This window comes from Perca flavescens, chromosome 4, assembly GCF_004354835.1.
Source record: "Perca flavescens isolate YP-PL-M2 chromosome 4, PFLA_1.0, whole genome shotgun sequence".
In the NCBI taxonomy this organism is placed as follows: domain Eukaryota; kingdom Metazoa; phylum Chordata; class Actinopteri; order Perciformes; family Percidae; genus Perca; species Perca flavescens.
Window position 1 is genome coordinate 8,724,531 of NC_041334.1, and position 26,326 is coordinate 8,750,856.

Sequence of the window (26,326 nt, forward strand, 5' to 3'; positions counted from 1 at the left end):
CAAGTGATGTACTTCTGCTTTATTAGATAGATGGGGAAGGGTGGGGGCATGGAGTGGCCCGAAACTGGTGGGGTGGGGCAGATGCAGAGAAGGGGGGAGTCTCTCTGGCCAATTGCGTTGCAGGAAAGCAGCTCTGTCAGTGACATGGAGCTGAGATACTCCGCCCAGCGTGTACAACAGAGTGGCTCTCGGTTGACAGCTCAGACAATATGCTGTGAGACACACACAGCTCTTCACACACACTCCCGGTGAGATGGTTCACTGAAAGCTGAGCCTCTGTGGACGGACTAATTTCTCTGTGTGATCACTGAACACAACTGCTGAACAACCATGGTGAGTACTGCAGCTGCCTTTGACCAAATTGCTGTAACTTTAGTTAAACGTTGCTGGTTTTTTAATCATTCATAATGCCAGTTTTGAATGTGAACTGTTGCTTGTCCAGAGGAATGTCCCTGTAGACCACCTGCTTGGATTTCACTTTAACTTGCAGCGTCAGCTACCGCCTATTTCTATACAGCCCCTGTGACCTGCTCTACTGTAGGCTGTAACCTGACACAGCTGAGAGAGATACTTTATGAGCCTCATTAACACACGGGCCTTTGGAAGTGAGATGATCAACACAGGCTGCTCAGAAACGCATAATTGGGACGTTAGGCACATGTTTAAATACTGCAAGGTAGCCAGCAGCAGATGGAAAAAAGATTACATTTAGTTCAAGAGAATCCAAGCAGGTCTGACTCTTCTACAGTTTATCCACACATTTTCTATGACTAGTTTTGATTGATGGATTGAATCATTGGATGATTACAAGCACAGAATTACTCTGCCCAGCAGTAGCTACACTTGATCGGGGCCTACCAGCCCAGTCATTATTTGGTTTGGGGGTCTGTTTAAAAAGTTTAAAAAGCATTGACATGATTAATGTTAATAGCAAAGCATAATCTCCCCAGGTCCTATCTGTAGCTCACAGTGGAGGAAAAGGATATGCATCATCCTGACATTTTTCCATGCAAAGCAGATACACAACTGAGCTCATTTTATTCATCGCTTCTTTAAAAAAAAACACTACTGCTTTGGTTGATGACTATCGGTTTACGCAATCTAATTTTCAGTTCTTCAAGGTTTTTTTGAATTGGAATTACTTCTGTTTTTAGATCATTGAGAGCTATTTTGGGATGACTTGTGTGCTGTGTTGCTGTTTTATCATCTGAGAGCAGGAGTCAGTAGACAGTCATGACGGCTTACACAGCAGGACACTGCCATCGTCTTCACATCCCACCCAAGGAAATTAACAAAGGTTTCATTCTTGATCTGTCCTGCATTATCCAGTCACTGTCCATGTGTGTACCTGCTGAAGATTATTACTCATCCTCATCGTTCATCCTGTCAGGATATATGCCAGCTAGGATATAGGCTCCTGAACAAACTCACCAGAGTATGAAAACTAAATTAATTGAGGAAATTTCACGGGTATCAAAGACGTCACTTCCATCATGCCCGCTGCCATATTTGTGTCCAAAACAGTAATATTTTTTTTTTCTTCAGATACAGGCATGGCAACAGCGCATCTAAATGAGACAGAAAGACATTGGATATTGGTTGTGATCCAACTGTAACAAAGTATCTGCCCCAACTTACTTTTCCCGCCATTACAATTAAATTGATCCCCATACACCGGAGATAACCTGAGGGCTTTCAAGAGTACATATATCTATCAATAATATTACAGTGTTGCAGGATGGGTGAACAACAAGACAATGTGATCACAGTACATCAACCGTGTTATTATGGTTGGGGTTAAGTCTAGATTGATCATGCTAGTAGCTACCGAGTTGTTTATTAAAGGGCTAATAGCTGGTTAACGTTAAAGAGTTGAATCAAAACTATTTTTGAAACATTTGTTTTCATGAAAATAAATCAGGAACCACACTGGAACACACAGAAGCTCTCCGACACGATATAAAGTGCTTGAACTCGTTAAACAACAAAATTTGTTACATCGCTCTGGAGAAACTTATTGGAAATGTTTGGATCAGATGAGCTGCGCGTGTGTTGGTGACTTGCCGCTATGCTAAAAATAGCTGCTACATGTGAATTTTATGGATGTGCGGGGGTCTAAATCTGTCGATAGAAAAAAATGTATTCTGCAGATATCTTAGTTATACCAAGATTGAGCTAGCTAATTAGTTTGGTGTTTATATGGGCGGGATTTATTGAGTTTGTAAAATCCCACGATCTCTACAGAGCTAACGTTAGCTCAATTGACTGGCTGACTAATGTTAAACACGGACAGGAAATCGTCTCTGTTGCTTGAAGTTCGGGGACATATAATAGCTAAAGCTATTCATTAAAAAAATAAAAAAAACAGCTCATCTCTCTACAAAGCTAACATTAGCTTGAGTTGGCTTGCTGACTAAACAAGGACCAAAAATGGTCATTTGTCGGACGAACTTTCTCCTTTGGGACGGAATAAAATTGTAGTCCAGGGTTTCTTAGAGGACTGATACTACAGCCAAATGCGCAGCATAACGTTATGTCAGGCAAATTGTACTAGTGTGTTTCGCAAATCTTCTCGTGTGTATCTCGTATCAGTCCTATGGGTTGCTGTGACAGGACACAAAAATGGCGGTGACAAAGCACTGTCCCTATGAATAGAGACTTGGACCAGGCATTTTGTAAGGTAATAATAATACATGGATGCATACATATTACACAGTAACCGGGGCATTCCACAACCACTGAAGGGTTGAAAGGGTTTTAGACCCTAAAGTCTGCTTTTTAAAGCTGCTGAAATTAATATTTTTACATTGACAAATGATAAAATTACTTTGTATTGTAAAGGGTGTCGCTCGTAGTTACAAACCCAAAGAGAGTTGTATTAGAGTTAATTGTATTACGACTGCAGGGCTCCAGAATAACCTTGTTCACTAGGAGCACTGTAGCCCCTAACTAAAAAACTTGTGGGACATATTGAGTGATGAAGGAGCCAGAGACAGATGAGCTCACCACACTCACACAAGCACTATTTGTTTTTTACAAGGTAAATAGTTACATATTTAGCAGCCTATATGTATTTATTTCCCATAAAGCCCTCTTTGCTCTCTCTGCTGTCACTCTACCTCTCTCGCCCAAGTGAGGAAGCGGTACGCAGCGTGTAGCAAATGTAAAAATGCAAATAAATCAGTGACTGCACAGACAATTAAGTGATATCCTGCAGTTGTGATGTTGAAATAAACTCGCCCACTTTTTGTCTGAGCGCGAGACAACACCGCCGAGGTCTATCAACACAGCTCCGCCCACTGGAAGTGCACACAGCGAATGGAGTTGGCTAATTGTGTGTCATCACTTGTTAATTTGCAGGGATGTACCTTTAAGAGATCTATCAGATTTCCTGCAAATCCGACCACGTTTGAGTCAAAAGCGGAGTATAGGCTGATAGGAAATGCCAAACCTCCCCTATCTTTATTATGTTATTATAGTATTGTCTCAAAAATAAAGTAGTCCTCTTCAAAGGTTTAATGTAGAACAGTTCAATTCACCATTCACAGGTAAAGGGGAAGTTAGGGTCTGTGCAGGGAGAAATTGGACAAACCAGTGGTTATTCAGCCAACACTGTCACTGTAAAGTAACAGAGAGCACATGGTGTATATGTCGAGTGTGACACAAGGCAGGAGATGAGCCTGAGGAAGTGTGGGTTTCAATAAAAGCAGCGTGTGAGCAGTGAGATACCTTATCTGCCCCTCAAAACATCTGCCCACTACACTGCAACATCTTTGTGAGATGTGGCTGTGTCACAAGGTCACTTATTAGCAACATTAATCTTTTATTTAATGAAAATGTAGGTAATTACAGTTCAGTTTTTATACTTCTTTTTATTTGCAAAAAAGAACTGCAATTGCCTACAGACATTTGGGAACAAACATTTTGTTTTTTGCTCCCCCCACCCCCAACATACTGTCTATGCAAATAATAGTTAGACAGGAAGAAAAAAAAAAGAAGTATCTATTTCCAACATATGTACAGGGTATTGTAACAAGTAGGCAATAAAGTAAATAAATACCCATCAAATGAAAATATATATTAGAATGAAGTAACAATAAAAAAATATAAATACATATTTAGAGGTACGAATAAAGGAAGTCTCTTGATATACAAGACATGTATATAGGCTAATTTCCCATTAGTTCTTATCATTATACTCCAGTGTGCTGCGAGCTCAAACAGTGGAGCAGGGTTAGTTATGGAGGATGCAATTCCTACTTAATTTTTGGGAAGAGCCTTTCAAAATAAAACACCATAGCACCCCATCTCTTATGGAATTTGTGGATCGACCCTCTAATGGAATTTTTAATCTTTTCTAACTTTAGAAATAGCATCAGGTCGTTCATTCAAGCCAAGGCTTTGGGTGGATGTTCCGATTTCCGCTCTAACAAAATCCTTCTCCGTGCAAGAAGAGTTGCAAAGGCAAACACATCTTTTAGTCTACTTGTCATTTTGTATACCTTCCCCCGGAACACCAAAAAATAACCATTTCAGCACTAGGCCAGTTATCATTGTCAGATGCCTCAGACAAGTTCTGGAATACCGTAGTCCAAAAAGTGTTCAGCTTGTTACAGGACCAATACATGTGGGACAGGTCTGCCTCGTCTGTGTGACAACGATCACATAAGTCGTTTATGTTAGGGTAGATGAAGAACCTTAAATTGAATTAAACCAAGGCGAGCACATGATGTTGACCCATTTACCCTACCCAAGACATTATTCCATATTTCATCAGATATAACTATTCCAAGCTCTTCAACCCAGTCTGCTTGGATCTTATTAAGTGATAAGACACTACACTGCATCTTAAGGCTGTTTTATGCTTGTGCGTCGAATCGACAGCGTACCCCCGCAGACCCCTCTGCGTTGCCACAAACCCCCCTCCGAAACCTCCGCCGTAGCTTGAAGCGCACCTCCAAAGAATTTTAACTTTGCGTCGGGGCGACGCCAACTTTTTGTATACAAAATGTGATTCAATAGATGACTGATTTTACATCTACAATTTGCTCATAAATCATCTAAGATCAAAGATCCATATCGCAGTCTTCATTTGTTCATAGGTTAAAGGGGTGATAGAATGATTATATAGGGTCTTTCACACTGTTCCTTAAGGTCTCCTAATAGGTTATGTAACATTGGTTGGGCTGAAAATGTCCCAGGTGCTATTTCTTTTTGGCCCTTATGCATCCCTGTGGAATGGCTCTATTTGGAACGACAGCTAATCTTCCAAACATGGTATGCTCATGAATATTTAGATGAGCTGCGCGCTGATTGGTTGAGGAACCACATACACATTCATTGGAGACGATACAGCAGGTCTCATATTAGTTATTTAGTGATGGAAAGCAGACAAACAAAGTATAACATTTCTGAGATCTGCGCGACCTATATTCAGAACATTACCTGATCTCAGGTCACTGGTGTAAATTTTGGGGCATGACAAAGGTAGGAGTTGGGGAGTTGACGTCAACTTTTAGCTTTGTTGAGATTCCCCCGTTTTCAAATTGTGAGATTTGCTGAGGAAAGAGGTGTCAGTGGGATTTGGAGGTTCTATGTATGTCCTATTTACCCTCCAAACTGTCGTTATTCAACTATGACAAGGTAAAATCGGTTTTGCATTCTACGACCCCTTTAAATGATTACATTTTCGTTTTACTTCTGTCATGAAACCACTGAAATGTGAGATATAGTATAACAATAGCATTAGTAACAAAGAGCCAAGAATTGATTTAACTGAAGTTTGTTTAACGTTTGCCAACATTAGCCACTATAAGCTTCAGTGGCTAAATTGAGCCAAAAAAGGTGCCAGTACTCTGATTCAGCAGTTGCGTGACACAATCATCGAATGTGTCTTGGATATATTTATATTTATACGCATGTCTTGGTAATATATTGCTTCAAATGGACTTTTGTATGCACTTCACTAGGCTACACACATTTAGGGCTTGACATGAACTTTTTGCTCAACAGCCACTGTGGCTAGTAGTTTTTCAAAGTTAGCCACTGGCATTTTATTTGATATATTTTATATATATATATATATATATATATATATATATATATATAGTTTTTTTTAAGATGATGTTTTTGGCTTTTATTGTCTGTATTGATAGGACAGATTAAGTCAGGAAAGTGGGAGAGAGAGGGGGATGAAATGCAGCAAAGGGCCGCAGGTGGGAACCGATCCGCGGCCGTTGTTTCAAGGGCCTCTGTACATCAACCAGGTGAGCTAACCAGGCGCCCCCACCACTGAGGGGATTGATCATGGTGCGTTTTGCAGCTTTAGTTGCTATAAGCCAAAAGGACCCATTTATTTTAATATTAACAGTCCAAAGACTGATGAAAGTAAAGCACATTCTTGAGATCTGCATCCAGAAAAGAACAAAATAATCTATTGGAGATTCCATCGGTTCATCTATCTTCAATAGTCATTTTTGTTTAGTTTTGAAAGATATTAAGTCGAGTGACTGTTGTGTTAGTCATATATTGTAATAAGAAGATTAGCTGTGTGCGAGGAATGTCTGAGGACATTTCCATCACTTGTGTGCGTTTGTTTATGAGATTGTGACATAGTTCTCATCAGTTCCCATACAGGAAATACCAGGGCAGCTGTAGTCAGTGTCACTGCCACGCAGCCTCCTCTTGGAGTTCTTTGGGATGAAAGAGGTGATTTTCCATGGAGCACATCTGAGGATCATTCAAGATAATAAAATTGATTGACCAGGAACGAATTCCCAACATGTCAGAAAATAATTTACAGGGAAACCAAACTCTCTCTCTCTCTCTCTCTCTCTCTCTCTCTCTCTCCCGGTGTTTGTCTGTCTGTCCCAGTGGCTCCTTCTCGTCTCTCCCCTGCCCCCGTCTCTCTATCTAAGATACTGTGGGAAAGTCTAATATGTCATATTTACAGGCTGACTTCCTGTCCAAATTCAAGAAAAAGGGATTATCTCAACTATGTGCTCTGCCTCATTGTGATCACTGCCGCTCTGTCTGGGAAAATTAACATTTTTCTAAATGTGATTGAACTTTTAGTCGTGTGTGACAGATCTGTTCAAGCAGCACTCTGGGTGTTGTTCTGTGTCTGGATGTATAATGGATGAGGTGCTGACCTGACCCCGGGGGTCGTGCCCAGGCTATCGGGGGGGGGCGGGAGGACAAAGGTCAGAGGGTGTCGTTCCCACACCAGGAACCACTTCCTGGACTAGTTCCTGTTCCAGTGGCTCTCTGGGACTGGGTGCTCTGACTTTGTCGACTCAATAGTGTCTCTACAGGTGCTCTCTGATTGTTTGGGGGAAAGTTTGCAGTTACCAAACAGCATCACTCTTTTAAAAAAAAAGGGGGGGGACTTGCATTCTGTAGGTCAGTTACAAAATTCATGATTAATGCACATCAAAGGTTGCAGAATATTTACCCATGCACTGAGGACAATAACCTTTCAGTGAGTCACTTAACCCTTGTGTTGTCTTCCCATCGTTTAAAATTATTTTTAAAAATGTCAACGTTTCTTTTTTCGTTTCCGACGTTTTTGTCTTTCCTGATGTTGTGTCCATTTTTTTGTCACTTTTTTAATGTTTTTGTCCATTTTTTGATCCAATTTTTGAAGCTTTTTCTGACATTTTTGAAGCTTTTTTCAACATTCTTTTGTGTTTTTTTTCTTTTCTTCTAATGCTATAAAATAGAATAAAACACTCAAATTCAATGAAGAGTTATTTTCTTTGACAATTTGGTTGAAAGAAACCCAAATTTGTGATGTAGAAACTTTTTGAAAATGGGTCAATTTTGACCCAAAGACAACAGGAGGGTTAAGAACTATTTTGATAATTGATGAACCACTTTAAGCCAAAAAAAACAACTGTGGCTCAGGTGTTAGAGCGGCCGTCTACCAATCGAAAGGTCGGTGGGTCGATCCCTTGCCCTGCAGTCCTGTGTCGAAGTGTCCTGACAATGAAGCCAGGATTGCTCCTGATGCTGCGTCATCGGTGTGTGAATGTTTATCTGATGAGCAGGTAGCAACTTGTATGATGTCTGTACTGTGTAAAAGCACCTTGAGTAGTCGTTATAATAGCTGTCCATTTACAACCCTTAATCAGTCTCTGGTCTTTTGTTCATCACTGAGTCAGTTCTCTGGCTTCGTATCCACTTGTGCTACTGTTACCGTACCAATTAGCATTTAGCATCCTATCATTTCCACAGTGGAGTTATGTTGTCCTGCTTCAATTCACTCCTCAAGCTTCTCAAATGTGCACTTTCTCTCCTCATATATCATCATAAATCATATATTGTAAATTGGTTTTGGAATTGTTGGTTGGACACAAGAGTAATTTGTAGATGTCACCTTGAGGGTCTGGAAAGTTGGGCATTTTTCACAGTTTTCTTTTAGTAAACAATGACTCACTGTAGTTAAAACAGTAATCTAGCCCTACTTGAGTGTTTGGTGTAACAGTTTGACATCATATAACCGCAAGTTAAAAAATTGTCATGAAAACAATAATCCGGCGTTATACTTATTATCATAATTTCTTGCGTTGCGTCCGACGGGCCAATGTTAATTTGTGAACAGGATGGAGAGACGGGAGAGGCAAAAAACAGCTGTGCAGTTAAAGTGCTGAAGGCCAGCTGTCAGAAGGCTGATCTGCACAGGCAGGCGTGTGCAGGAATCCAAAAGAGTCACAGCTGAATCTGACTTTGTTACTGTACTCGATGATCAACATGCAGGCACGAGGCGCAGGACACATGACCTGAATTCAATAAGTATATATTAGATCTGGATGCAGTGTAACCAAAGTGTTACCAATAATCAGCTCAAATGGTAAGCTGTGGTTTAATGTGTGGCCCACAGGCACTGACAGTTTTGAAGCTTTTTACACACACATCCTCATGGATGACTGGATGGATACGTGTAACACAGGAAGAGTTTGTAGTGATGATCGTGAACCCAATCAGTTGCTGATGTCATCTTAGGATAGTGTATACTGATGGTTCCAAGGAGAAAGTACAAAATAAATCTTTGTTTGTACGCTCACTGACTGTCATTTGACCCCATTTCACTTGCATGTCTGTTGCATGACCCAGAGGATTAGGCAGGGAGTTTGCTGAGGCTTGGTGTGTGTGTGTGTGTGTGTGTGTGTGTGGGTGGGGGGCTGCATCCCAACAGGTGCTGAGCGTGTTGGGCTCTGATGGTGAATGGGCTCTTTGTTGCGGAGGATTCAGCCAACACACACACACACACGCACACACACACACACACACACACACACACACACACACACACACACACACACACACACACACACACACACACACACACACACACACACACACACACACACACACACACATCAGCTGAGGGTGGCGTGTTTGTTTTGTCAAGGGTCTGTCCTTACCGTTATTCCTATAGTGCCTTGGATCTCTCTTTATATGTCAGTGGTGGAATGTAACCAAATACCTTCCCAATGTTGACGTACTACATACAGAAAATACAATAAATATACTATTTATTATTTCTAGTACATTTATTTTATTTTCTGTATGTGTGTGATCTATCTATCTATCTATCTATCTATCTATCTGCTTGTACTATACATTGCTATGTTTAAGAGGAAAATTATAGTTGTTACGCGACAACCATGTTGTTACTTATTAAACAAACTGCATATAAAGAAGTATAAATTAGCTCTACTATGCCTACAGCATTAAAAATTGTGTTATATGTTAATGCATCAGTAATAATCCAATAAAACGATGTCTAACCAGAGGCCATCGGCCAAAACGTTTACCACAACCAGACAGAGCTGTGTTGCGGATGCATGACAAGATGGAGCTAAAACATAATGACATGACTGATGAATCGAGCAGTTTTAATTTGCATACATTAAATTCCAGAGGACATAATTTAAATTGCAAAGATACAAAGATACATAACTATCACTGTCTGTGTTTGAGTTTTTTCTATAAATCACAAAGAGGAACCTCTTGAAATGGTTAACCACTGACATCCTGTTTCCTTTCTAACCCCTGAAGTAGCTTTAAGTTCTTGTGACAGTGTTTCCCACAGTGTTTGCATGAAGGTATGTATAATATATTCAAACCCCAGACTCGGGGACCAGCACAAGCAGCACTCTTGGTATTTTCTTGCCCCTAGAGATGGGGATTTGAGTTTGCGACTTGGACTTAACTGGAGACTTGACTCTGAGATTTAGGACTTGGGAACAGTCTTTATTTAATTTTGTATTTACGGTTGTATGACTACGTCACCACCGCTAACTTCTAACTGATTTTGTGTGATGGTTGTGCTCAATGGTGTTTTAAGCCCCTAACATCGACTTCAAGGCAGCGCTGCGACATTGTGTGTGCTTTTCATATGGCATCGCAATAGCCAGTTTAAAATTCAATTCAAATTTAGTTTCAGAGTTAAATCCTAACAGACACTGTTATCCCAGGACACTTTACAGTACTAGGTCATATACTCAGCAACTGACAGTATGTGCTATAATAGATAAAGGAGTGATGATACAGTACATGCTTTGAATTCCTTAGATAAATAAAGCTTTGCAGTGTTCTAAGCTGACCGGATGGTAGAACGCCCATTACAACCATAAGAGACTTTAGACTTGACTTGGGACTTGCAAAAAGACTTTGCCTGCACGATGTTTTAGTGCTCAGCTCAGGGCCCACGCTGCTCAGATGAGGAGAGCTGCAAACAGGTCAGATGTTTTAAATAGATTTAAATATGCAGCCTAAAGACTGTCTGAGTAACACGCCTTTTACTGGTGCAGCTGAAGATTTTATCAGCCTGAGAAAACCAAATACTAATGCAATACCACTACTAGTATCAAACACTCTCCAGATGCTTTTAAAACAGCGTCAGAAATCAAGTAGAACGTGGCTAAGGCAGGAACGGTGGTAATTTACCACTTGGTGTCGTTGAGTACCCTACCTTTTAAGGTGCTTTACAAAATAAATGTGCTATTATTTAACTCAGTCTGCATTGATCTATGAATGAATATGAGTAAATCTCACAGTATCTGTTGTCCACAGCACTGTATACTGTAAAGCTGCTCCTTCAGCCATTTGAAGGTTGACCCATCTGCAGCCTCTGAGTTTACGAAGTTTAGCTTCATTTAATTACATGCAAATGACAGCAGGCTGATACAGAATAACCACACACACCTCTACGCACATCAGACATGTCTGTTGTAGGCACTGGGGCATCATATTTTAGGATATATTGTGACATGAAGCGTGGAGAAGCATCTTTCTATTTCTTGAGCTGTCGTGTGTCAGTAGTGGGGTTTTCGTCAACATATTTTTATGCACATTTTGAAGTATTGCATTAGAAAATGTTGATGGAAACGGCAAAATTAGAAAAAAACGAAAGTTTTTACTCTCACTTGGTGTTTTTTCTTGCTTTTTTTTTTGATAAAGACTTAATGCGCAAAATGGGAGATGGAAACCACTTTGCTGAATAACTTGTGACGTAGCGAACATGTAACTCACATGTAACTCACATAACTATAGTTGATTTACCCTGAGATGGGAAACTGAGTTTTCGGTTCCAGAACAGCTGATTTGAGTTGGTTCAATCAAGGAAATTTTACATTTGCATTCACATGAACTGGGGTAAACGCTCCATATTCATGCGCCATCTTGAAATACGTTAGCCCGTAAGGGACACCCAGCTCCGCCTTTTGCGTTTTCACTGTCACATGATAAACTAACAGGTGCTGCTAATGCTGTTAATGCTGCTAATGGGGGCCCCTGGCAAGTTTGAAGAAGGAAAAATGGAGGACCACATGTATTCAAAATCCAAATTTCAGGAACAGGAATCTTCTTCTTCTTCGCCCAGAAAAATAAAAAGGATATTGAAAAGAGCAAGAGACCGGCTTTTTGAAGCGTGAAGGCTACCGTAGCTGTAATACCTACTTTGAACTGCATGGTGTGAGAGAGTTGATTGCGATATATGATCTTAACGCGAGATGGGAGAAATTCCTACACATTTTTGTACATTTATTATTAGAGTGAATGAATAAAGAATGCACTGCAGTCACAGTTTGTCTGCATTCCAGTTTTATTGCAGGTTGAAACCTGTGTTGTGCATCACATTAAACAATGTTGTAGTCAGACAGAAGACAGCCGATTTTGCCAAACATGAAGTAGTCAGCATAAGCAACATCATGACACCCAAACTACACAGTCGGTTCCCATTGCATCTAAACATAGATTTGCTCATTGAAATGAGATAAGTGTGCACATTAATGTTTGTCCCTGTGTGGCTATAGTTAGTCAAACCACAAGCTAACCAAGCTTTGTCTTACGGTTTTGGTTTAGAGGCTTGAACCATTAACAGCTTGTTTCTTCTGAGGAGCCATCACAGCAAAGATGTGGACCCAGAAACAAAAGAAGCTGTCAGTGTTTATGGTCAGTGAATGCAGCGCAAACTGATTGAGGTTTCTCACATATAGAAAAGAGCAGGGAAGTTTATGGGCCGCACAATTAAAATGGCTCAACACGTGGCAGTGATTTCACAGGGGAAACATGCATATTAATCAGTGATAATTCTTTGGTTTTCAGAGTGCAAATTAGATTCAAAATATGTAGTGTGAATGAGGTTTCATTTGCATATCGATGCATTTTTGGAGTGATGAAGGTGCTCACAAGCCTGCTAGACTTGTTTTCCATTTACTTCAATGCAGAACAAAAATTAGGAAGTGAAAATACAGAGGAAAGCAAGAACAAAAAGAGCTCTAACCTAGTTCTTCGTAGTTTTACAGTCACTTTAACAATAAGGGAAAGAGTGACTCTATGACCACTGTTTGTGTTAATGTGTAATGTTTCCTTGTGAATATGATGGCGACGATGTGCAGGAAATGTCAAAGGCCTACAGCAGCAAAATATTCAGTTTTAAATAACTTCCATCTAAATGTGAATCTGTCATGTGCTAATAATGATATAGGAACTGACCATGCTGCATGTGGAAAATGTGCCACACACTATCCACTTACAGCTATGTTTTACCTAATCTACATTTGCATTTTCTCTGTTTGTTTTTTTAGAGCAAACTTGCGAAGGCTCTGTATGACAACACTGCAGAGTGCGCAGATGAGCTGGCTTTCAGAAAAGGGGACATCATCATGGTGATAGATCAAAACGTGGCTGGCACCAGCGGATGGTGGATGTGTTCTCTTTATGGACGGCATGGTCTGGCCCCTGCAAATAGACTGCAGCTTTTACCACAAACTGGAACCACTGCACGCTCATTAAGCCACGATACAGAAAAACCCAAATTAACTGATGCTGATGACAGCGCGCAAAATATCTACCAGATCCCGAGTGTACCCCGACTCTCTAGCAGCCCAGCTTATGAATGCATGGACAAGATCTACAAGGTCCCATCAACACCTTTATCGGCTTCAAAAAGTCCAGTCCAGCCAGCACTTAGTCACAGCACAGAAGGACCTGAGGGAAAAAAGGTACACATTGTTTTGAAGTATTGAATGTATGTAGAAAAGAGCAAAAAAATAATAATAATTGTAGATGTTAGTCTGTCTATTTCTTAGGGGTTAAAGTTTAAGTAGACTGGTGCAGAGATTTAATGCTGTGAAACCCCTGCTGGCAAAAGAGCTTACAGATGGGGACCAGGGGCCTCTCCATGGGACAGGCATGCAGCACCGGGGTCTTTATTGGCCTTTAAAAGACCAACAGACACAGACTTCAGACACTTTTAACTGCAAACAGCAGCTCATGCTGCCAGGGACCCTAGAAAGACAGAAGTGTCTGTACGGGTGCCTGTGCGGCAGAAGGTGGGGAGAAATGAACCCACATGTTCACCATTTCCTCTCCTGCTCCAGGGGAGTCCTGTTCCCTTCTGCAGTAGCTACCTAATATTCAATGAGCAGCATGGTTTCTATTATAGAGCTGCGTTAATTGGCAAAGTGCATGCATAATGGGGTTCTCCGGCACTCTCAACAGGCTTCAGAGCAAACACTGTCCCCATAAATGTGTTAATGCAGAGGTCAATGGGGTCGATGCAGCTATGATCAAAGCAATGCAAGTGTTACCAGTCAACCCTAATATTACTGCCTGACTGTCTTGTCTGCAGGCTTCATTCTTCAGCATGGCGTCCAGTCCAACAGGGGGGGTTTACGATGTTCCAACCCAAACAAGACGAGTTTCTCTTTCCACTGTAAGCTCCTGGAAATGTACACAACAAAATATAGCAAACACAGTGACTATTCGTAGATATTCTGCTGCTTCACTGTTATTGTTATGTTCTTTTTGCAGGCATCAACAGCTCCAAGACATTTGCCACGAAAACACTCACTGATTCCAATTTCAGGGCTGGAGAAAAGATTAGACTCCCTGGAGAGTTTAAAGTGTAGCAATACAGAAGACTCTTATGTAAGTTTCAGACATTTAGAGGGATTAACGAAGGCCTTTATAGTCTGCACAACTGGGATATTGACAACATTGTTTTTGTGCACAGGTGTATGCAGTTCCACCACCTTTGCATCAAGACCCAACCTATGACATCCCTGTTCCCTCGGCCACAGAAGCTCAACAGAAGATGTTGGGTGGATACAGTACCCTTCCAGGCCCCCACAAGCCTAAGGGAATTTATGATGTGCCAGTGGGTCCTGAGAAACAAAGTCCACCCCAAGGCTCCTACCATGATACCATTTGCAGGCAACTCTATGACACTCTTCCAGCACGTGCTTGGCCCATTCAAAGAGGCAGTCCAACTCTTTCGCTTTATGATATACCGAAATCCAGTTCGATTGACATCCCGAGTCCACCCAAAGTGCTGCCAAGGGTCCCGATTTATGACAAGCCCCCAACTCAGAGGCTTACAGAGGAGTTAGTATATGCGGTTCCCCCACAGGAGGAACCTCTCACACGAGTTCTCAGTGATCCTTCCAGTGATCATATACCCCTAGAGTACAGGGGCGATTCAAGCAATGCTCATGAACTTACCAGGGTGCATCTGCAGCGAATGAGAAACATCCTGGCACGTACGTCTTTCTGTGACCTTCCTGGAAGTGGGGAGTCACTGGTGCAGGAGGACGACAAACGAGGTAGTACCCCACGTCTCTCTGCAGCAGACAGTCAAAGAATCAGCACGGCCTCCAGCTCCTCCACCAGCTCCTGTGACTCTCTGGCTCTGAGCTCGTCCTCACCTGAGCCTCTGCGAGAAGTGACGGTCTGTCAGGACGAGGCCTGTCGCAGACTTCTGGACCTGCAGGAGTCCGTTTGCAAGGCCGTCCCCCGTCTCATGGAGTTTGTCAGCAGTCACTGGAGGAGCAAAGAACATCTGGAGAAACACCTGAAGGAGATCAAAGAAGCAGCAGAGGTGATTGCATGCTCTTTGACTTGTTTCCTATACTTCGCCCTGGACATTAAAGGCAATGCCCGTCGTTTAACCGATGCCAACCTTCAGACGAGGCTCTATAAACAGCTGTCCATCGTAGAAGACTCAGGTGTGATTCTACAACAAACAGTAAGTGCTCTAAACATAGCTGGCTGGCCCCTTAATACACTCTGTCAGGACCCTGGGCAGGTCCAGACACCTGATCAACTGGAGCGCTTCGTTATGGTGGCGCGCACTGTTCCAGAGGACGTCAAGCGCCTGGTGTCCATCATCAATGCCAATGGCAAGCTTCTGTTCAAAGTCCCTCAGAAAGCTGCAGAGCCTCTCAACACCACAGGTCACCCAGAGACAAAGAAAAGTCCTGATGGAAGCGCACAGGGAGGGGACATAGCGGAGGATGACAACGACTATGTAGAGCTCCAGGTAAAAGCTCCTAATCTTCTCAGTCATCATAAATAATGTAACTATGGTAACTGAATGGTGAGCTTTTGACCAAAGCAACCCTCAGTCATCATAAATAATGTAACTATGGTAACTGAATGGTGAGCCTTTGACCAAAGCAACCCAAAGCATATTTAATAATGTAACTTTTGTACTATATCATTTGCTTTTGACTTTCTTCCTCAGACTAAGAATGATTTTGAAAAGCAGCAGAAGGAAGTGCAGAAGGAACCAAAGGCAAATGCCACATCAGTCTCTAGCACGGCACAAGTGAGTATCTCCTATTAACACAAGAGATTTGTTACTACTTATGAGCATGAGGAAAACAAAAAACATCTTTGCCTATTAGAAAATTAGACTTTTATATATCCATCTACAATGATTTATGACTTTCCTCGTAGTCAGAAAGAGACAAGAAACACTGTAACCTGGAAGACATAACGTGTGGCCATCTTCATCTGCTTTGTTCTATTCCTACACTGCTTAGGCTGATAACAACTCCTCTGAGTCTGGCAGTGGCACAAAAAAAACTCAACCACCCTCCATGTCAGAGCACTGCCGGCTTTACTTTGGCGCTCTCCAGAAAGCCATCGGGGGATTTGTGGGCAGCCTTCGGGATGGCCAGCCACCAGAGAACTTCATTTCGCAAAGTAAGCTGGTGATCATGGTAGGCCAGAGACTGGTGAACACCCTGTACAGGGAGGCCCAAAGTGGAGATTCCACCCAGAGCCTCCTGTATAAGAGCAACCACCTGTGTGCTCTCCTAAAGCAGCTTGCTGTGGCAACCAAAAAGGCGGCGCTGCACTTCCCAGATAAGCAAGCTCTGCACGAGGCTCAAGAGTTTGCAAAGGAACTGGCCCAAAGAGCACAGCACTTTCGGATATCGCTTGATCTCTGACACTCGCACACATTTTAAGCATGCTGATTTGTTTGTACAGCAAAAGACATTGGTTTATTCATCATCAGTTTACTTCTTCATTCATGTCATATTCAACTGCGTTTAAGCTTCACTAGCCAAAAGATCATTGCTTTCTGCTGAATGTTGTTATCATGAGGAATGCTGGTTATTATTGCTGAGAATGTTAATAATGTTAGAAAAAGTTGCTGGGAAGAGCAGAACAATTGAAATAAGGAGTTGTATTTGTACTAGAATAAAAGACTTCACCACTGTGAAGTTCCAAAATAAATTGCACATTTATGATACTGTCCTCAGTCCAATTTTAAAATGCAATTAAAATATAAAGTGAAACATATTTTTTTATATAATTTACAACCATTTTTTACTCTCAGAATATTGTTTATGTGGATGTTTTATGTATTGTATTACTTTATTGTGTAAGATGTATACTCTCCAGGGTAGTAGTTTGATACAGTCTACTTTTTATGAATATCTATGTAAATATTCTTTTAAAAAAAAATGTGTTATGCATTCCCAAACATTGATATTAAAATTAAAAACTGAAAGATGGTTGTGCTATTTTGATAATGTCTATCTGATCTATCTATACATAAACAAACATGTTACAGCACATGTACAAATAAACCAGTAGTGATCTGTGTAGAAATTTATTTTACAGAGAGGTCAGTTTACTACTCAGTTCATCTGATTATGAGTTTGGAGTTTACAAATATATATACATTACTAACTGGGGCTGTGGAATTGGAAATACGTGGATTGCATTATAGAAGTTGTAGAATTTTATAGAATGTAATTTTGTCATTTTGAGTTTACAAGTGAAATGGCTCTGGGGATGAAGGAGGACTTGTACCTGTTACTCTTAATCACAGCGAATCTGAACCTAGAGCCAGAAGGCCAAATCTGAAATTCCAAGTAAAGGGGAATTTCTGCCGGACAGATTGGCTTCAGCCTTCCTCCCTACTTGTCTGTTGAACAAATCAATCAGTTAGCATACTCTGCTGTATCCCCAAGATCTTGCTCCCTATCCTGGATATTGCGTTTTAGGCCTTGATGCCGAGGTTGCCGTACCAACAGATTAAAGAAAAGGTTCAAACGGACTCGATAAAACATCTTTAAAATAGGATCATGAGGTTCTTGTCAACATGAAATTGAGATAACAAACGTTGCTGGCCATTTATACATAGCATCTCAGTGTTATAACTCAAATTCAGCTTGTCATCAATAAAAATCCCCAGGTAGTTATCTACAACGTCTACCTTCGATGAGACTACTCTCAGGGGTTGATAGCTTGTTCCTAAAATCAATACTCATGTCCTTAGTTTTCATTACATTCCGTTGAAGGAATGAACTGTCATACCACTGTATTGAACTGATCATAGTTCTCATAAATCCACCGGAGTTTAAAATTCCAACACAAAGAAAGCGGAAGAAGACGGACATCGGCAAACATAATGCATCCGGCGGAATTTCCGGCAGCACCGGAGCAATCCAGGAAGTGGAACGTCAAGGATACAGACAAGGGCCTTTTAGACCAAATTCAGTTTGCGCTGCGCTTGCCGCTGGGTTCAGCGACATGTAAAGCATGTTGCGGCCAAAGTTTAACCGGCAGCGGTCGCGCTGTGGAGTGGTGCAAGCCACTGAAAAGAAAGGGTTTCAGAGTGCAGCGGTGGCATTACCGTTTGTGCCATTTATTTTTTGGGCATATTAGGCCTTTATTGACAAGACAGCTGAAGAAATAGAAGGAGAGAGAGAGAGAGAGGGGGAATGACATGCAGCAAAGGGCCGTAGGTCAGAGTCGAACCCGGGCCCGCTGCGTCGAGGAGTAAACCCTCTACGCATGGGCGCCCGCTCTACCAACTGAGCTATCTGGGTACCCTGGTTTGAAATGCCTTTTAAGCTTACAGTACACTAATGTAGAATTAAAAACAATGCATACAATCATAATACAGTGATACACATAAGTATGTTGGTGGGAGTTATGATATGTTATGGAACACATGGTATGCAGTATACACACTTCAGCAGGGGATGAGTCTGCTGTCTGCTTCCGGTTTCTCTGTGTCACTATGAGATCATTTCACTGGCTGAGATGTTGAAAAAACTAAGTTTGCCAAAAATAAAGGAGAAGTCATCCACTGAATGACTGCTACACACACAAGCCGTTCCTAGTGGTATGCTGCCCTCTGGCAGTACTCTGTGGAGGGGATTTTATTTGCTGCTTTTTCAGGCTGTAGGAAATTCTGATGATCTACATAGCACCCCATGATGGATCATTAAATGCAATATATTTGTACATGTTTTTACATCAGAGTCACATTTTAAAAGCTATATTACACATACATTACATTATAACATGCAATAATATATTTATAAGCTGTAAATAGTATTTGGCACAATGTATCTGATAGGCCACTCTTTTTTATTACTTATATTTTATTGGTACTTTTGTTATCTGCATGGCAGGTGTGTCTATGTGTGGAATGTTTAATGTAACCTTTCAGGAGATAATATCAGTATCCTTATAATAACCTATACATTTTTTTAATAGTAGGCCCTAAGTTATATTACTGCATTTTAACCCACCCTAAGCATTAGGAGCAGTAGACAGCTACATACAGCATCCGGGGAGTAACTCTGGATTCAGTGTCTTGCTCAAAGACACCAGTGTTGACTAGCCGACATTGACATCCTTCTGCATTTTTCATATATGTTGTACAACAATTCAAAGAAAATCCTTTATTAATCCCACAACGGGGACATTCCCAATGTCACAGCAGCAAGGGATAGTGCAAAAAGTACAAAAAATACACTCTAAAGATAAACAATCAATAAACAGTAAACAGTTGTATCTGTTTTGACTATGACAGTCATCTGCAAACTTTAAAATGAATCCGCTGTCGCAACAGCTGCGACAGTTATTAGTATAGAGAATACAGAGTAGTAGAGAAAGGATGCAGCCCTGAGGGGACCCTGAAGATGAGCTTAATTCTCCTGAAATGCAGGAGTTATGGTAGTTAAAAAATCAAGGATTCAGCATTTTAAAATCTAAACCAAAGTTTTTAATGAGTTTATCGATTAAATTGTGGGGTTGGATTGTATTAGAAGCAGACAAGAAATCCACGAATAGCGAGCCTAACCCCCCCTCCCCGAACCCTAACTCTAACCCGTTCTTCTTTTCCTAAACCCAACCCGGTTCTTCTTTTCCTAAACCCAACTGTAGCTTTCTTTTTTTCCTAAACCCAACCCGTCCGCTGTATACGGCGCTCAAAATGCGTACAGGTAACACACCACTTGGCTTAAGAAAGTGATGTGGTGTTGTGGTTTGACACATTCTCTTGCTTGCGGCATAAATGGAGACAGACAGCAGCAGGAAGCAAAGAGCTGCGGTGTCTCTTGGTGATGGTTGTCTGTGTAGGTATTTCCCTCACCGATGTATTCTGAATCTGTACAGACTGTACAGACTGTAGCTCATTGATGTACATTTGTGATATTGAGCTATATAAATAAATTTGACTTAACTTGAATTAGCTTGACTCATTTTGTGATTATCTTACAAATGACACTTATGTATTTTTAGGTAGCCTATATCCAGTCTTGTATAAAGTACTTGAAAGCAATATTTGAGTAAAAGTATCTTACCAGAAAATGACTTTGGTAGAAGTTAAAGTCTCCTTTTTGAATATTACTTGAGTAAAAGTCTTAAAGTATCTGATATTTACTGTAGTAGCAAAAGTAATTTTCTGATATTAAATGTACTTAAGTATTAGATGTAAAAGTTAAAACAAACTTTGATTATGAACTTTATGGCCAAAGGTGTGTAACGTTATCTTCATCCCCACGTCATCGGAGTGGTCATCGTCTGTTACCATGGCAGCAGAGCCTGCACCAGGTGCTTCCATGACACTATCAGTCATTATGCTTCCTCCTCTTCTTCTTTAGTTTTGGCCTATGGTTGGGTTTTTTTGCCGCTACACAACAAACAGGCATTAGGTCACCAACTGGAATAGAGTGTGCAGTATCTTGGCAATTTAGGAGCAATGATTTGCCAAACCTGCTTTTTTCCAGTGTAAGAAATTTCTTCAGATTTTATTTTGTACTAACGAGTGACTAAGATGCTTAGGGGAAATGTAGTGGAGTAAAAGTATACATTTTATTTAGGAAATGTAGTGGAGTAAAAGTAAAAGTTTCCGGAAATATAAATAACGAAGTACAGATACGTGAAAATTCTACTTAAGTACAGTAGTGAAGTATTTGTACTTTGTTACATTACAACACTGCCTATATCAGCTTGCTTTAAATCATGAACGACAAATGGTCTGTTGGAGATGAATCTGCAATGTGTCCTTGTCGACACAATGTGTTATTTGGATGCCCCTGTCCAGCTACCAGTTCACACTCTGTACTTTTGGTCCACATGTGGACTTGAACCCTGTGATCGCAACCATATATTGTAGATGATCACAACACTTTGGGAGTGTGTGACTCAGTGTCCTAATAGAAACAACCAGGACGTGGGACATTAAGTTAGTAAGGGGCCAAACATGCCAGTTAAAGGAGAATTCCGGCCAATTTTTTACATTAATCTTGATTGCTATAAATATGCCAGTACTTTCGTTTGAAAAAAATCCAACCTGAATCGGTCCTAGCAAACTGGAGTTGCTGCAGCTACCTCTACGAGCTTCCACTGAGCTAAAACGGCAGTTGTCAGGGCAGGTTTTAGAGTGCCTTTGTGCTCTACAAACTTTGAATTAGTAACATACGTTTTTTTATCAAAAACTCTATTTTTATCAATTTGAAGTGACAAATGCTGACCATTAAAGGGGTGATAGAATGATTATATAGGGTATTTTACACTGTTCCTTAAGGTCTCCTAATGGGGTATGTAACATTGGTTGGGCTGAAAATTGCCCGAATGGTATTTTATTAGGGCCTTAACTACCCTGTGAATATGGCTCTATTTGGAACAAGAGCTTTTCTTCCAAATATGGTATGCTCATGAATATTCAGAATGAGCTACACGCTGATTGGTTTGAGCAAACTACATAGAAACACATGGGAGACTCGACAGCAGGTCTCATATTTCAGACACTGCAAAGTTATACATTGTTTGTCGGGCTATTTCGCTATTTCGCTGCCCGGCCTGCCTTCCTTTACAGACCCCGGCCTGCTCTGAGGTACTTGGAGCTCCGTCACGGCTGGCAGCCCACAGCATGGACTACCAAACGCCGCTGCCCTGACAGAGCTCCCCTCTTCCTGCTAGCTAAATGGCCCGTTTTGTGAGAGTGAGAGTATATTGGTTTTATATCATTTATCAAATTTCCCATATTAATCCCGTAGTTTTGTGCACGGTTTTTTAACATCTAATACTGCGGTGATTTGCTATAGGCCTAGTTATATTTATCTATACATCACTGAGTAAAATCATTCAGATTGTCACAGACATCACCTGGTAGAATAACCATGCAGCACTTAAGTCTTTGGTAATTAATGTTCGTTTATTGCGTGTAAAAGTATAAAGAGGGTCAAATGTTGTGGGCTTACCAGCATGTGCTCTTTGTTGTGGGGGATGGTTTACTGCTGTCCTTTTGTTTGAATTATCTGTGACTTCCGGGGTAACAGGAAGTTGTCCTGTATCTTATGTATTATATTTTACAGCTAACAAGATGTCTTGTGGCTGTGGTTAACTGTTGTGACCATTGCATACATTGTATGTATTGTACTGTATTAGTTTAGCTTTATAGCTATAGGTATATGCGCAGGTGTGGCTTTATCTACACACCTGCGCCACCCCTGTATTTGGTATGTTGGTATGTTCCAATTTGAGGGGCTGTCATCAGGCTATATAGGGCCACAGTAGCATTTGCTGGGGGGAGAGCTGAAGTGCGCACTGAGGAAGTAAGACATAAGTCTGTGGTACATCCTCAGTGCTGAGACTTGAATTAAGGTCCATTTTTATACAATTGTTTATCTGATTGTTTGCTAGTTATGACTCGTAAGTCAATTTTAATTTATTTTCTTGAAAGTGCTTTTTAGTTACTTTCCTTAATTTTGTTAATTTTTTCTATTATTTTTGCCTGTGGGCCTTAATTTGGTCATTCACAATAAAAGCCCATCGGTTTTCGCATCATCTTGGTCGCATCCTGAGTGTTAATATCTGCTCACGACTACTCACCGCATCTACCCTCAACAGTCTTATAAAGCTAACAACAAGTTAATGTTAATGAATATTTGTGAAGACTAGCTAGGTGTTTCGTTAGCTGCGACTGTCCCTTCAATCCTAGCTATGTGTAGCTACAAATCACGGATAGTTACCTTCATTTTCTGCGTAATTCAAGGATATTTACAGTTTGAATTTTGTCACGCCACTTATACAACATCTAACTAAATGTCTTATAAAGCTAACAACAATATCCGATTTCAAGTTAATTAATATTTGTGAAGATTAGGGGTTTCGTTAGCTGTGAATGTCCCTTCATTTCTAGCTACGTGTAGCTACAAATCACTGATAGTTAGCTTCATTTTTTGGCGTAATTCAAGTATATTTACAGTTTGGCTTGTTGAGATTTTCCGTTTTCAGAGGCAGTTTCAAATTGTGAGATTTGCAGAGAAAAGAGGTGTCAATGGGATTTAGAGGTTTTATGTATGTCCTAGTTACCCACTAAACTCATTATTCAACTATGACAAGGTAAAATCGGTTTTGCATTCTATCACCCCTTTAAATGTAGCTAATCTTTGCTCAAGTTGTGTACCAAAAAGTTGTTCCTTTCATACTGATACTAGATACTTAATGCTTAAAGGTCCAATATGTAATATATTTACTGTAATAAATCCCCAAATGACCCCAATGAGTCATCAGATATTAAGGAAACATGCTAAGTTGAAATACTATCTTTTCTGACAATCATGCTAATGCCAGTATTTTCTCCTTTAGAAATTTCCGTTCCCTGACGGATTTTCTGTTTGTGTTTTGGCCTGTGTGTTGTTATCAATTACCCAGTTTGACAGCCAGGCCGGGTTGCCAGATATACCTGTAAAAACGTAAAGCCAGTGCGCTACAGCTGTAACGTCAGTATAGATTCTACCCAACCTAAAAAAAAAACGGCAAGTTTCCAACAGTTGCATTACCAGAGACGTAACAAACCCTGGGTAAATATTGGAGATGTATTTGAAAGACGGAGATAGCTTACAGCCCAAAAGGACACGAGTTGGCTAATTTCCTCCTGGACAGGTTTAGGATTAATTACTAATGTTAACTAGCATTTTAGTTAGCAATAATTAACCTGTGCCCATGTTATCTCCTTACATATACCTACACTCTCCTTCTCTGTAAGATTGGGAATGATTGAGATTTCTCTTGGCACAGCTACCAGAAGACTTACAACTTTCAGACATGTTGCTCACGTCACATTTACGTTGTCTCTCTCAGTCGGAGGCTGCGCAGTAAAGCTGGCCATCACCGGAAAAGTGCTTCTAATAGCCTTCACTGGTCTCCGTCCAGAGCAATGGGGTCTGCTAGTCCATTATATCCTGTCTATGGTTAATATAGCCAGCATCTAACGTTAGCTACTCTGCTGTGCTGTTAAGTGTTAAGAAATGTCTAAATGACGTGGTCGTTCTGATTTCTGGAGGAAGGAGGAGAGGCTGGGGTCGAATTGAAAGTTAAGCAAAAGGTTTAATGAAACTACATGAAAACGACAGTCAAAACACAATCAAACATAAAACACTGCCAGCAGCAGACTGCAAAACATGCTTCCCCTGTCGGGTCACAGCTTGCAGCCATGCGACATGACAAAACAATACGCTGTAAACAGCGGACTCCAACTGCTTCCCTTGCGGGGTCACAGATTGAAGTCCTGAATCTTTCTCCTGCTCCCACATTTATTCCTGTCTCTCAGGATAAGGACACACCTCTGAATTTCAGGTCTACTCCAGGTCACAGACTAAGGTTGATTATCATTTATTGCTGATTATATTCAAGTTTACAGAGTTTGCATTTCCTTTGTTCTAACCCAGACTTGGCACCAGGAGGTTGGAGACTCAAAGAGACGTTTCTCTTCATATGTTAATAGTTGGTTTTAACCTAATCAATTTAACCAAAGACAGGAAGAGAGGGGGAGAGAAAGGGTCTGTCTTTACCTATTGTTTACAGAGACAAAAGGTGGTGATTGTGATAACCAGATCAGTCTGGACCTATTCTTTACATTCATATAGCCTACATTCATTCCTATTTTCATAACCCGGTTACAGCATACAATTTATTACTTAAAACATACATAGTTATTAAAATCAACATTGTTACAACTTTATTTAACTCAACATAAGTAATGTCTGGCTATGTGAGACAAGCGTCTAGCAACCTGGATGCTGCGGTCTCAGCCTGGCAACCAACGTGAACTTTGAGTCTGGGGAGGAGGGCGCGGGGGAGACGACTCTCTCCAGTATTTTGAATTTGTACTGCAGTTACTATTTTAAACACTAGCTGTCAGTATTACATATTGCACCGTTAACATAAGTTTAGTGTTTATTCCCACCTCTAAGTCAGTAGGCAGTCAACCCTGAAACATTGAGTGAGTTTAGCTAAAAAATTTCCAAATAATCACATTTTATACTGAGAGCACAATTAGTTTGTTGTCCACTGAGCATATAAAATATCCGCTGTTTTGACATTTGATTTAGGTCATTATATGACAAATTATTATATATACGTAACCATTGAAACACAAATTCAGGATTTCTCTAAAATATTTCAAGTAACATGAACATATGACATGAACATATGAACATGGGGCGGCATTATTACAGCATTCAGAGAAGTGTGATAAAGAGCCAGGGGTTTTTGCGGAAAGAAGACATACAGTCATGATGACTAGTCTGAAGCTGGGGCATCGTGGACTGACAATGGGACTTGGCCAAAATAGGAAAGCATGAAGATGGGCTCTGTGGAATATGTAAACAACAACGGACAGTGAAACATCTACTGATGGAATGCACTGGCTTCACAGAAGAAAGAGAAAGACTGTAGCCTATGAGGCAATGAAAAGCCTGTTAAATCCTACGGAGAACCACCCTGGGATTATAAAAGTTGTCCTAGAATACATCAGGTATGGGCGCCTGGGTAGCTCACCTTGTAGAGCACGCTCCCATATACAGAGGCTCAGCGGCCGCCGGTTAAGTTACGACCTGCGGCCCTTTGCTGCATGTCGTTCCCCCTCTATCTCCCCTAAGCTGTCCTGTCACAAATAAAGGCCTAAAATAAAAAAAATAAACAAATCTTAAAAAAAATCTGCATCTGGTTCTACAATTGCTGATGTGTATTGGCAGCGACAGATGGCCGCCCACCAAGAGTCTGGGTCTGTCTGTGGTTTCTGTCTGTTCAAAGGAAGTTTTTCTTCACCACTGCCTCACCAAATGATTGCTCTTAGGGGGAATTGTTGGAAATTATAATGTGGTCTAGACCTACTCTATCTGTTAAGGGTCCTGAGATAACGCCTGTTTCTATTTGACAATATTTAAATACAACTGAATTGAAATTGAATTGAATCAATGCAAACGCATTGTTC

The 26,326-nt window shown here is 40.8% G+C and overlaps 1 protein-coding gene across 1 annotated transcript; it reads left to right on the top strand.

Annotated features, from left to right (window-relative positions):
• The first annotated feature begins 199 nt into the window (after nucleotides 1–199).
• On the top strand, nucleotides 200–17,196 carry cass4 (Cas scaffold protein family member 4). Its single transcript, XM_028576305.1, has 7 exons — nucleotides 200–333; nucleotides 13,095–13,511; nucleotides 14,141–14,224; nucleotides 14,323–14,439; nucleotides 14,525–15,829; nucleotides 16,034–16,117; nucleotides 16,335–17,196. Exons 1-7 carry the CDS (start codon nucleotides 331–333, stop codon nucleotides 16,743–16,745), a joined length of 2,421 nt encoding a protein of 806 aa, XP_028432106.1. The 5' UTR covers nucleotides 200–330; the 3' UTR covers nucleotides 16,746–17,196.
• The last annotated feature ends 9,130 nt before the right edge of the window (nucleotides 17,197–26,326 follow it).